Source organism: Geospiza fortis, unplaced genomic scaffold (genome assembly GCF_000277835.1).
Source record: "Geospiza fortis unplaced genomic scaffold, GeoFor_1.0 scaffold130, whole genome shotgun sequence".
Taxonomy (NCBI): Eukaryota; Metazoa; Chordata; class Aves; order Passeriformes; family Thraupidae; genus Geospiza; species Geospiza fortis.
The window spans coordinates 11,506,307-11,519,840 of NW_005054300.1; the positions used below are offsets into that span (position 1 = coordinate 11,506,307).

The following is a 13,534-nucleotide window of genomic DNA, read 5'->3' on the forward strand; positions in this document are numbered from 1 at the left end:
TTTCCAGACGCACTTGAGCCACATGTGCCTGTCAGTCAGACCAAGCACAGAGGAATCTGAGCTCCTAGAAATCACTAGATGTTAATCCATGCTTCCTCTCTTGCTTGCCTGTAGAGTTAAAGGAGACAAAATGTGTAAAGCATTATTCCCAGTTTATTTTGGAAGCAGGGACAAGAGGTACTTCATTTGATACTGCTATTTACTTCAACTGCTGTCCTTATAGCTTGCAGAGACACCTGAACAGTTAAAAAAATTTTATATGTGAAACATGAAGTTAAATATAACTGGCTGTTTCAACCAATTAATACTGGGTGTACAGCAAGAAACTGTAAGACTCTCTTAAAAATTCTTGATGCTTAACAAGGAGCTTACTGTCCTAATCTGCCACGGGAGAGCCAATTCCTCATCCTGTGCCAACTTTGCCAGAGAAAAGCAACACACATCAGTTCTAGATTGTGGATAGTTCAATTTAAGAATGCTGACCAGGTAAAATTACTTGAGTTTTGGAGCAATAAGAACAATGTCTAATGAATGATCTGAGCTAAGTCACTTCACTATATTAGCACTTATATTATTCCTATATTCTACCATACACTTCTGATCCCATGCTATCTTCTTCCAACCCAGCTAGTTTCTCTTCTTTGCATAATTTTATAAAACACTAACACCCAAATTCTGATCCTTATCTTTACTCTTGCTGAATTTCTCCCTGAGATCCTCTGAGCAAAAAGGACCAAATATACTCTCTTCCCACCTCCACATTGCTTAAATACGATCTTCACAGCTCCTAGATCAATACTACTTTCATTCCAAAGTGCATTTTTTGAGGTTACAGCCATGGGAGAAAAACAAAGCAACCCATTCCATCTCATCCCAAAAATCTAACCAACAAAAAAAAAAAAAAAAAACAAAAAAAAAAAACACCTAAAAAAAATTTTAAAAAACCCACCCCAAACCCACAAACCGAACTCCACAACAAAATCAAGGGAGAAACAAATCCACTAAAAAATCCACTTAAAAATCACCACAAAACAACAAAGTTACATCTCAGAATCTCATTAGCAAGAAGAGATTGGTGGCCATTCAGTGGAACCAAGGTATTTCTCAGTTCTAGGTACCATGACTCCTCCAGAGAGGGCAATGGGAGGCTAAAACACTGATGCAAGAGAAATAAGTGAACAAAGGAGCTGAAAGGGTTTAAAATGGTAAACATCCTTCCTTTGGCTCCCTCCACCCCTGATCTGGAAAGCACAGACAGGCAGTTTCAACTTTTTCACCCTTTATTTAATAGGCTTAACAGAGGGTCCTAACAAACAAGCTTTTTTAAATAAAAAGCACAAATTGAAATTAATTGTGGCTATACCAAAACTCACTGCCAGGCCAATTTTATTACTCAAAGTGGAATTAAAAACCCCTGTAGCCTTCTTTTAATAGCAGATTTGCATACAAGACCTCTTCAACTAGCTGCACGCAGGCAGATTCTTCAGAACAAAAGTACTTTTGATCCATTCTTCTCAAACAAACAAACAAACAAACAAACACACCTAAGCTTGTACCCAAAAGTATACTGTTTAAGGACAAGAACATCCTTTAGAACAGCCTAGATTATTTTTATTACAGCATTAAGTCTTTAAAGCTTTAAAATGCTTTTGCTAGAGATTGTTCCTGCTTCCCTAAATTGCGTACAGTTTGCATGTTTTCAGGTACCCTTTCCTTTTCAAATCTACAGCACTGGAACACTTTTCAAACATCTGACTAACACATCATCCAAGAAAAGTGGAGAGAAGCACAAGGAAGAAAAGGAGCACCTTATAGGTGGAATTGAAAGATGTTAAAAAAATACTGGCCAGGGCTGAGTACAATCAAGTGAAATGTGGGCAAGATATGAACTGCACTACATGTAAGAGTTTATTAGCAGCCTCATACAGCTGCTCAAATTCAGGCATCTAATACAAGGATGTGAACAGCTGGTACCATCACCTGCTGTTGCTGCAGAGTGAAAGGGAGTGTGTGACCTTCCGCTGCAGCACATGGGCCTCGTGCATGTGAACAAGGACCGGTACGGCTGCGAAACTTTAGAGCATTAAGAAACTACAAGAAGGAAAAACTACAATTTAAAGGCAGCTGAACAAGAATGAACTGCCCTCTTACATTTTTAATGTATTGTTAATAAAAGTGAAGGGAGAAACTGCGTGCAAAATTTAACGTGATGTTGTCTGTGACACATGCTTAAATAGCCAATAGTCAGTTACCAAACAACTATTTAGGTAAGCATTTCAGGATGCCTATAGTGGTCTTCCTCCTCCTTATTAATGAATGACACATTTCTTCAGCAATTAATTTTCTCTGAAATGTCTTTATTTTTTCCAACTCTTGTACTACTATTCTGCAGTTAAGAGTCCTATTCCTTTTTACAATGTCTGAATATTTTTATTTCTCCCTCTCCTCTGTTTCCAACCTGCATTTTCTTTCACAACACGCTGAATACAACAGTGGTTTGAACTGACAAGTTTTAACTTCACAACTGCACCATGCAAAAAGCACAGACATATTAACTTCAGAAAGTCCAACAGACAAGGATTCTACGTCTATCTGTGTCCTTCAACTAAAGAAGAAATATCTACCAATTAGGAGTTCAAAGCAAGAGTAGGTTGCTTTAACACTTGCAGTAACATTTCCAAGTCACACAGATACAGTACATCACACAATACCAGTGTAGATCTATCCATTTTCTACAATCACCACTTGATGTGGTGATTGTAGAAAATGGATAAATGTAAATGTTCCTTCTCAAGACACGTTTTTTTATCTCCTATAATTTTGTGATGACATGTACTGATTCACCGTCCCTAAAACATTTACATAAATTTAATTGTTCATTCTTTTAATAAAACAACAGATTTTCATTCACTCACAAAGTTCTTCCCCAGAAAGTATCTGTTGATACCAACTAAAGCTCACCCATGACACTTCCATCCCTCACCTCAGAATCCATCACATCATAAAACCTCAGACCCTATCTTCAAGCCACTGCATTGCAGACTTTATACATATAATTTTCTCTTTTTTTGTAGCTTTGAAAAGTGATGAAAAGCAAGTTAAAATCCTGCCATCTAAAAGACAATCAGAATTTCCCTAGGACTGTATGCATCAGTTTTGCGTCTTTCCTGGACATATCTGCTGTCTTGTATAATTTTCTAAAGACAAATTACAAAAGCAAGATGACAGATCACAGAATATTCTGAGTTGAAAGGGACCCACAAGAAGCATCAAGTCCAGCTCTTGTGTGAATGGCCCTGTGGACCCACAACCTTGGTGTTATCAGCACCGTGCTCTGACTAACTGAGCTAATATCATCTTGACTGTCCATCCAACATTTTTTAAGAACTTACCATGACAAGGTCCGTAACATATTGGAAGATTAATATTTTTTCTGATTGCAAAGAAAACCTCCCAAACCAAGCACAAAAAAACCCCTTCAGCAATAGTCTACTCTGCAACACTCACACAGCTAAAAAGCTAGATAGTTATCTTAAACAGAAAAGGCTCCTGCAAGTTTACTTCAAATGGGCAAGCCACCAAGTACACATCCCTCATTATCAATGTTCCTTAATCAATCAATCTGCTATTTTAATAACAATGTTCTCCATTAGTCTGCTACTTTTACACTTACCTTTTAATCCCTGCCATTCTACTTCTTTTCATCCTGACTCTTTTATTCCACACTAATCATTGAGAGAAGCAGCACTTTTTCACAGATCCCTGCACTACTCCTGAAGAAAAGGACACTTTGTCCAATTTTATCTGCTTTAAACCTCTTCTTCCAACTCACATCTTGGTATAAACCATATTAGGGATCAGCCAACAACAGCCTGTTTGAAGGACAAATTGAGGTAATGATTAAGAAAAACCCTCAAGTGTTTAACAACTTTGTATACTTAATGATTCCTCTGTGTTGCTACCCTCTTAAGCTACAGACTCTTTGAGATGAGGAATACTTCAGTATGCTTCTTGGGTATGCATAATCAACACTTCTTGCCAGTCCTATTACATATTATGTAACTATATAAATATGCACCTGCACTTTCTGACACAAGTTATTGCTTCTTGGAAGTTACTCACTTTTGGGATAATATTTTTAACAGGTTAGATGGCAACTATTGAGCGAGGAAAGAAGACAGGTAAAAGAAGGAAGAAGAAGAGCTATATACTTAGTAAACTACTAGCAGAATTCAGCAATTTCATGTATACTCCTACTTCCAGAGGGTTTTTACTATAATGCAAAAGGGCACAATTCCTTTTCACTACTCTTGACCACCAAACAAAAATTCACCATCAAAAAAACTCTATATAAAACCTCAATGGCTGACTTAAGAGGAACCTTAGCTTCTACGCAGCATCTGGTACTGCCTGTCCAGAAAATCAAACTGCAATTTATTGCCCCCTAATGTACATCCATTAAGCCATTTCCTTCATGGCTCCACTTCACACAGAAGCAGTAACTGAAGGAAATAATGGAGCGCCCAACAAGTGGGGAAGTAATTGCTCAACAAGCATGGAACAAGAGAGAGTCAGTTGCACACCATGCACATGTGGCAGCTCTTCAGAGCCCAGCCCTGCAGTGGTAACAGAAGGCTGGTGTTACAGAACAAACCCACTGTGGGAACTCTTCCAAGCAACAGCCAGGAGTGCTTGTCCATCTAAATCCTTGGGTCCTTAAGGATTAGGGGTCAGGAAATAATTCCTTCCAACAGCACCACCTCCTGCCTGTACCTGCCAGTCATTAGCCACGCATAGAAGAAAGACTTCAGCTCCAAGCTCTAGTGTTAAACTGTACTCAGAGAACTGTATTGAAAGGATGCTTAAGTGGTATCACAAAGGTTGTGAGGCTGAACTGCATAAGGGACTTCAGGAGACATGCAGAAATACCCAGTGTAAAGACCACTTTACTGGGTTGGTTAGGTTTTTTTGCTCTAAATACTCTGAGATTCACTCTACTTCTTTCAATTTCATTCATTAAATTTCTTACTACTCAGAAACACAAAACAGAAGATTATCACAACAGCTAAAATGTTATCAAATTAAGTATTCTACACAGAGTTTATCCCCTTCTGTATGTCAGTATTAGTTACAAATATCTCAATTACAAGCTTCTTCTCAGGAGTTCTAATTTCATTCAGTAACCTGTGTTGAAGGGCTCAATGTACAATTCAACAGAATCAACTAGAGCTCACAGTGATACCATCCATACCTGACTCCTCACACATTCTGCATAAATGCTGTCCTGCACACAAAAGAAAAGCCATGAAAAAGGTCATGGTGCTTGTCTTGGTGCATCTGTAAATCATTCTTCATCAAGGACATTCTTCCTCCTTCTTTCATACAGAAAGTAAACAAAATCTTAAGTGAAATTATGAGAATTCTTGTGTTCATTTTGGGCTGGAGAAGTTCCCATCCCAGTTGTAGTGCAGCTACCATTCTTAGAGCACATCACTCTGGGAAAATCACTTAGAAAGTAAAGCACAGGGTTAGCAAGCACCTGGGAAAAGTCTATTTATTATTTTTTAAGAAAACACAAAGAAAATCTATGCCAAAATACCAATATCTATGCTAAAAACATCCCCGAGGAAGACTCAAAGACCTCAGCCATAAGACAGTGATTTGATTAATTTGAGGATAAAATGAGATTAAAAAGATTAATCTCACTCAGAGTATTGGAACTACCTGCAGCTTCAAAGCAAAAATACTGCACTGAAATATATTCTCTGTGCAGCTGGGAGGATGTCTGCATTCATTTAAACTAGAAACTTGCTTTTAAAATGACAATTTTTACTGTATTGTCTGAACACAGTTAGCAAAAATCAAGTCTGGATTCAACCTGCAAGCAAAGCATCAAATTTAAGTGGGCACTTTAATATTCTTATTTCTTATAGTAAGAAAATATGAAGAGAAATAAACTACCACTTTTGTAGACAGTGTCAGGTCATCCAATAATTAGAGTGAGGCCAAGTTAAAGCTATGGAAGAAGCTTCATAACCTTCCTTATACCCTCTCCATTCTTCTTTAAAAATTCATAGAGAATGCAACAAAGCTAAATGTTAGCCTGAATTGCTTGGTATCCAAAAATACCAAGTTAACACATATGAATACCTATTTTTAAAAAATCCTTTTATTTTTTTGAGTTACGACAAGAACAGACACGATCTATAAGATCAGTGAATGTTCTAGATCTTTGATAGGAAGCTGACATGCAACAGGAAAAAAAGCTTTTTTTTAATGGTTGATCTAGATAATATTTCTATCCTTCAATGCAAGCAATGGGGGAAATATCACAGCATGCAGTTCATCATATTTGTTTTTTGCCAGTAAGTTCAGGCACTTCCAGCAGAAACTCAAGATCTAAATAATAAATAAAATACAGTATTGCTGTTACCTGTAAAGCAATAAACGTCACAGCACTTTACACATCACACATTCATACAGTCTAACTCCTAAACCTCTTGATAAAAAAACCACAAACACTATTTTTTCAAATATCTTAACTTGAATGAACTTCTCATATTCTAACCTTTAGCACTTCAGTAAAATTGAGAAGAGGCCACATATTCATATTTACTACCAATTTACCATTTCTTAAAACTAGGTCTTTCAGAAAAAGTTCAGACATTAATCCAAAATCAGGATAAAATTCCTGTATTGTTTTATACAACTGTCAGGTTTTCCATAAAAACTGAGTTTCCAGTGCTCAGACATGAGAAAATGAGTGGGCAATCAAGTCTACATACCAGAAAACTGATGGCTACAGTAACAACTATATTAAGTCAGACACTGGGCAAAGGTTCTCCTACGGTTACAGTCATTTGACCTTTAGCCAGCTCTTAATGCCCCAGCCAACCCTCTAAAGATGGAGATTTGCAGCAGCTTCTTGTCTGAAATAAGCCATGAAAAGATTCTTCTGAACCCACTGTACAAGCATTCATTTAAAATGTCATGAATGTGCATGAAATCAGAGTGCTTCTAACAGCTTACTTTGCAGCTTCTGTTTAAATGCACTAACTCTGAACCACCAGAGGATAAAAGGCCTCAAACCTTGCAGTCTGGCACTCATGGACCTAGAATATACACAAGCACCTCTTCACAGGTGTGTTTACCTAGTTTAAACCTTATTTAAATAGACTCTTGATGCACACACTTTCCACAAACACCTGCTTCTCCCACTGCAGTCATGACTTGCACAAGGCAGTTGCAGTCAGTCATTCCCGTCCTAAAGCCATCTCACACACCAGCAGGCAGCACCTCAGGCATGAAACTCCTGGGCACTGACTCAGCTCCCTGGTCAGAGCAAAGCACAAACTCTGTAATGAGGAGAATGACTACAGAAGTATCTGCTCTTACCTCTACATCATAGCAGAATGGTCTGAAGACTTCAACAGCCAGAGAAGCATTTAAGGAAACCCAATCCTCATGAAATCATGGAAAAGTAGGCTTATAATTAATTAATATTTCAAATTATTTGTGGTTATAAAACCTTTCTCTGCTGACCTAGAGAACATCCTAAGTTGGCACCATTCATGAAAGAAACAGTCTCAGTTATCACTGGATGTTGAAAAGAAGCTTCCTTTTGGTGACCTAAATCCGTAACAAAACTGACAAAATGAACAAATGTTTCAACATCCAGACATATTTTTCAGGGTACTCAGCCCACTTTAAAGAGCAGTCAAGTGGAAGCTGTGGTGACAGTGGCCCTTTATCCAAACTTTTATCAATAAAGGTTTTCATCAGTTTTAAAATAACGTTTGAAAATGTAGCTATATTTCAATTTTGCATGCATGGCCAAAGCTTGATAGTCATTGCTTCCATATGGTCATAATTCAGGACACTGACTTGCTTTTTCTAAGCACTAGAAATATGACACACACCATCAAATTTAAGCTTATTGTGGTCATCTTACCATTGCAAGCATTCAACTATTAAATTTATCTTGGATTAACTTATGCATCACCCAAGACAACAGAACCTCTGTTTCCTTTCTGCTTTTCAGGCAACTACTATCAATAGTAAAACACATGAAAATGTAGTCCATGAAAATGTAAAAATGGCATCCAGTAAATCAACTGCCAGTGGATCAGAGGTGGACATGCTGTTCATTTTCAAATTATTAAACTCTTTTTAAAAATCTACAAAAAATTCCCACAGTAATGAAGTTTATCAGAATTTTAAAGAGAAACTTGAAAATATTCAGGTTCAAGGCCCTTATCTAGGTATGCTGAGCTGCAGAAGTGAAGTTTCTCTTACCATAGTCATGGGACTGTTTGTGCAACACAGCTTCTCTACATGCTTCCTCCAAGAGCACAGGTAGAGGTTACAACAGGATGGGATACCACACTTAGCTGCAGGCAAGCTTTCCAGCACGTAATTTAGTTACTCTTGAGGAGCAATACTTTGAAACAGGAATCTTTAGCTGCTGGGGGCATACAGTGCATCTTTATACCCTTGACCAGGGTATTTCAGCATCACAGTCATGACAGAGTTAATACCCACTAGCTCAGAGGAGAACAAAAGGTACTCCACTGCAACATGCCTAACATTTACATTGCCTCTCTTTGCTCATTAAACAGGTTTTGGTTAAATAATGAACAAACTGTATTACAGACTCCGATGAGAATTCCAAAATTATAAATCAACTGGTAAAGCCCAGAGGAGAATGAAGGGAGTGGGAGGGAAGGAAGGATAATATTGACTAATATAAAGGGCGCAGCTTGACAGTGGATATTCCTGCCACACCTGATCAAACATGCTCCATGGGGGAGGGGAAGGGAGGGAGAGAGCAAGAGGGGAGATGGGACAAGGCAGCCTGAAATTTGCATCCGGAACAGATTAAAATGGGTTCTTGGGGGATTGAGAAAATACATAATATATATTACTATAAATGCAAAATTGTACTAAAAGCTAACTCAAATGTCAAAGATTACAGCTTGAATAAATTTAAATATAAAAGCAATGCGTTTCCATGAGCTAATGAAAGAGACATGAAAGGAAGGTCTAGGGGAAAAAAATCACCAAAAACCCCCTATGCTGGGGACTGGACTTTTGATTGCCTGCAAGGTGATGCAGGATACACTGCATCATTCAAAGCATTGCTTGGGAACAAGTCCATGTCTAAAATGGAAAAAAGATGGAGCACAGCAACGATGTCCTATCTCAAGACACTAGTCAGTAAATAGCAGTCACTGCAGCTGAAATCACCTGTATAAAAGAATCCCATGTAGTCAAACCAACATGCTGTCATTCCCATATACAAGCAATTATTATCTCAGCAGGAACAACACTTACCTGATGACTAATACAAAGGGAGTCTCTGAATCTCTCAGTACATTAAACTTTGCTTTCTCTAACATAAGCAGATAGTGAACTTGCATTTTTTCCCCAACAAGTCAACAGCACATTGTACCTAGCTGCTCTAGATAAATGGCCAGTCCCTGACATTTACTTACACTGCATTTATTTGAGCATCTTGACAGTCCCTGCTCTTGATGAGAAGAGGTATTTGCAATAACGGCAAAGAACTTCAGGAAGCTTATTAAAAAAAAAAATCATCTCAGAAATGTAAAATTTCCTCCCAATACAATTTTGGTGACTGCACATATATCTTACAGAAGGTGAGTGAACTTACAAAAAACCCCACAAATCCAGACTGTCATGTCGTCCAGGTACAAGCATAACATCCAGAATAAAGACATTATCCAGAAATGCAAGCTGTTCAGGAGTTCCCTAAGATGACACGATCTAACAGAAAAATCCTGCTCACAACCACAGAAAGTTAACCTGGCAGAGAAAAGCAAAGCATTACACTTACAGGCAGACATGTAAGAGGAAGGAATAAAGGCTTAGAACTGGCACGTGTCCTCAGCACCTCTTGTCAGCATCACCTGGAAGCAGCACTACAGTGCTTCTAGAGAACACACTTTTTATGGGATTCCAGACTCAGCACTGATGCAAGAATAAGCATGCTTCACAGCTAGAAATGCAAAAGCTCCATCTCAAACTAAGGTTGAGTGCAGTTCTGAACAGTCACTGTAATAAAGGGACCAGAAATGAAGTTTACTTTCAAATACTACAATCAGTACGAAAAATCCTGGGAAGAACATGCAGAATGCCATATGGAGTTTAAGATTAGCTTCACCTCCAGACTCTCAACATATACTTGGGGTACATTTAAGCAATCACTCCTGAAACTACAAAACCAGAAAATGTTGGGAGAAATGGAGAAAGATGGGTTGTGAGAAAAACAATGCTCAGTATACACACCACAGCCTTGTGTACTAATTCTCTAATCAAGACAGATTTTCAGTGCAGGTGATCACAAAGTAAGTCTTTCCCCTGAAATCCGAAAGACCCAAACAGAAACAGAGGTCTGTGCTTCACTTATTACATGATGAAAGCTAACAAACCAAAGAATGTGAGGAAAAAACAGAAAGAAACCACTTTCTAAGCAGATTTTGTCCATCACTCACAGATCAGAAGGCATAAACAAACCACAAAAAAGCTATGCATGATAATACACTAAATTTCATATACAACTACAAGCTTCAGTATATCAAAAAAACATGCATCTTTATAAAAATGTGTGCGCATACACACACACACTAAAAAAAAAAAAAAGATATCCCTACAGACAGTGGCAGCAGTGGTATTTCTGCACTAGTTTACATTGATATTATTTGCCCAAAAGTATGTGCATGTTTCCTCTTTTCTTGTTCTTCAATAAATGACTTCTGGTTAGTAAATAAGACAAATAAATACACCTGTACACTTACTTGCATATACCCTCACAGGTGCGCATACCTGCTAATTTCTGTAGAAGCTTACCTGTTATATTATTCAGCACTTCTTTTAGGTGGCTAAAGCTATGCAGCAGGGGATCCCTTTCTTCATCCTATATATAAGGAGCAAGTAATTAATGAGGCAAACATATTCCTGAAGACAAATCTTAATAATGGGTCTGTTAAAGACCTCACCATCACATTCACAGAAGCGCTGTGGTTTGAGTTTATCACTGTCAGCGTGTTTACACCATCAAATCCAAGAGAAGCATTTCTATTTTCCTGCCAGTACTCCCCAATATCACACAGCTGAAATGTCAAAGCATAGGTCCAACACTGAGCATTCTGGTTTGGTTTTATTGTCCTTAGAAGTATTTCTGATTAGCCTTCTGCTATTCAATAAATTTCACTGCAAATCTAACAATCTAACTCATACCATATTGAAATGGCTCATCTGGATTTGCTATAATGTTAATCTATGCAGATTGTAATGGGAGCAGAAATACAATGACATTTTATGCCATTAAAATAACTTGAAGAAAGAATCACAGTGCAATATTTATATGAATTAGCTGCATCCTTTAGCCTTAGTCTATCTTTATGACATTAAACTAAGGAGGAGCAGCAGTTTCTCCAAGCTGAGTGCAGCCGCACCCACACCTCGAGCAGAGAGGCCGTGAGCTCTGATGAAGAAATGCTGGTTAGAAAGAAAAAGGGCCCTGCCCTTTGACAAACTGAAACCACTTGTGCTGGATGACAGCCATCTGCTAGTCATGTGACATTCCGAAGTGCACCACTGATTCAGGGTGCCACATCCACACGTTTACATTGTGGCTGCCAAAAACCCACCAAAGCATGGTTACACTTGGAAATAGTGTTTAGGATTTTTACCAAAGCAAGTTTGAAACTATTGATAAGTTTTAGTCAGGAATATAAACAGCAGCAACAAAACAAAGCTGAAAACAGATACTATGCCATATGAAAAATTTAAAAATACTCTATATATAATTACTTCCCCAATTTTTATTTCATAGCTTTTGTGATGAAGACTGCCTTCCCAGGAGGGTACAAAAGATACATAAAAACACTGCGCTAAATAAAATAACACCATATGTGGAAATTCCCTGACATCCCCGATGATAAAAGCCTAAATGAGATGATTCCCACATGGAATACAATGTGGGGTTTTGTATTTACAGGATAAGAATGTAGAAGACTCCTAGTTTTGTAGCTTTGGCAATCAATAGCACGAGATGCCCAAAACAATGTAAACAATGCAGAAAGTTATTCCAACTTTACTTACAAAAGTACTTTAACAAGGGCTACAAAAAACTGAGGTACTTTTCCAAAGTCAGCTGGTTTCTGCCATAGGTGTTTCCACCTGCTGCTACAGATGGCAACAATTCAAGGTAACTTACCAGATGTGTGTGAGTGCTCCATCGGGCATTACGCTTTATGGCTCCCACCACTGCGTTGATTTCACCTTGTACAATGTAAATGTTCTTATCCACCATCCTGACAATTCTGAAAATAAAGGTAATTCAAATTAATCTCTAGCCTCTTAGAGTAATTGTCTTCCTCAGATTAAACAAAGTTGACTCCAACCAAGAGAAGGCCTGCAGTGATGCAAGAAACTCTTTCAAATTTGTTTTGTGCATGCACAAAATGCAAGTTAGTACATGTAACAAATACAAGTACTTCATCAAAAGAAAACACTTCTCCATAGCGTGTTTTCAAAACCATGAGAGCAGACAGTTAGTTCTAACAGCATCTTTGTAATGCAAGAGATCACTTTGCCAAGGTACATTCCTCATTTTTTTTGCAGTCTATGTAAGCTGTCAGAAAGATAAAGTGTTGGGGTACCAGGACAGACATCCATGGCAATGCCACAACACATGTATCTCCAGCACTTATGCAAATTCCTGCAGCCCTACACAGAACACAAAGCTAACCTTGTACTCTCTTAAATAAGCATCAGTGGGATGAATGAGCTGGCCAGAGCAAACCTCTTTGGGACTTAAAAACGTTGACAAAATAAAGTAATTTGTAACAGATGTTGATTTCACACTTGCTTCAGAAAAAAAAAGCTTTCAAGAAAGCAGGAAAGTAAAAAAGATGTGAGTTAAACCCCACAAAGAAATGAGGAAACTGGAGACAAAACTGTATGGAACACGGGGAGAAAAAATGAGAAAGCTAAAGGCAGACACCTATTCTCCTGTAGTCTGAGGTCTTTCAGGGAAAAAACTTAAACTGATGCATCCAGAAAGAGGCAAAAGGGGGGGAAAGAAATTAAAAGCAAGAAGATTTTTGACAGTCTGAGAGAAAGAAGAATAAACTTCTGTGGGACTGCTCTCTTTATACTAGCTGTAGCTCAGATACAGTCAAGCATCAAGAAGCAAGAATGAAGGGGAATGAACAGACAAATGTTTATAAATAAAAAACAGGACTTATAAAGAGGCCAAAGAGTCAGATGATACCATGTCTGTAAATGAGAAGGATTTAGTGATATGGTAGCCAAATAATGAGAAGTTTTCAGGAAAAAGAATGAAAGGAAAATGAGGACTCCAGCTTGAAATCACAATAGGTCATCCACAGGGAAGCAAAAGATTGGAAACAGGTGAAACAGACTGATCACAACACTTCAAACCTGACAGGCTCATTTAAAGGACTCAGCTGGGAAGGGGAGGCAGGGGCTAATAAAGCACAGAGAA

At 38.1% G+C, this 13,534-nt stretch overlaps 1 protein-coding gene across 2 annotated transcripts in view; it reads right to left on the minus strand.

Annotated features, from left to right (window-relative positions):
• GBF1 (golgi brefeldin A resistant guanine nucleotide exchange factor 1) overlaps positions 1 to 12,347 on the minus strand; it is a 92,403-nt gene extending 80,056 nt beyond the window's left edge. For both annotated transcript variants that reach the window (XM_031064108.1, XM_031064102.1), the window contains exons 1-2: positions 12,242 to 12,347; positions 10,870 to 10,936 (exon numbers count right to left, since the gene is read on the minus strand). In XM_031064108.1, the coding sequence (XP_030919968.1) occupies positions 10,870 to 10,936; positions 12,242 to 12,337 (163 nt within the window). In that variant the 5' untranslated portion in view covers positions 12,338 to 12,347. The remainder of the gene's footprint in view (positions 1 to 10,869; positions 10,937 to 12,241) is intronic.
• Positions 12,348 to 13,534: the final 1,187 nt, after the last annotated feature.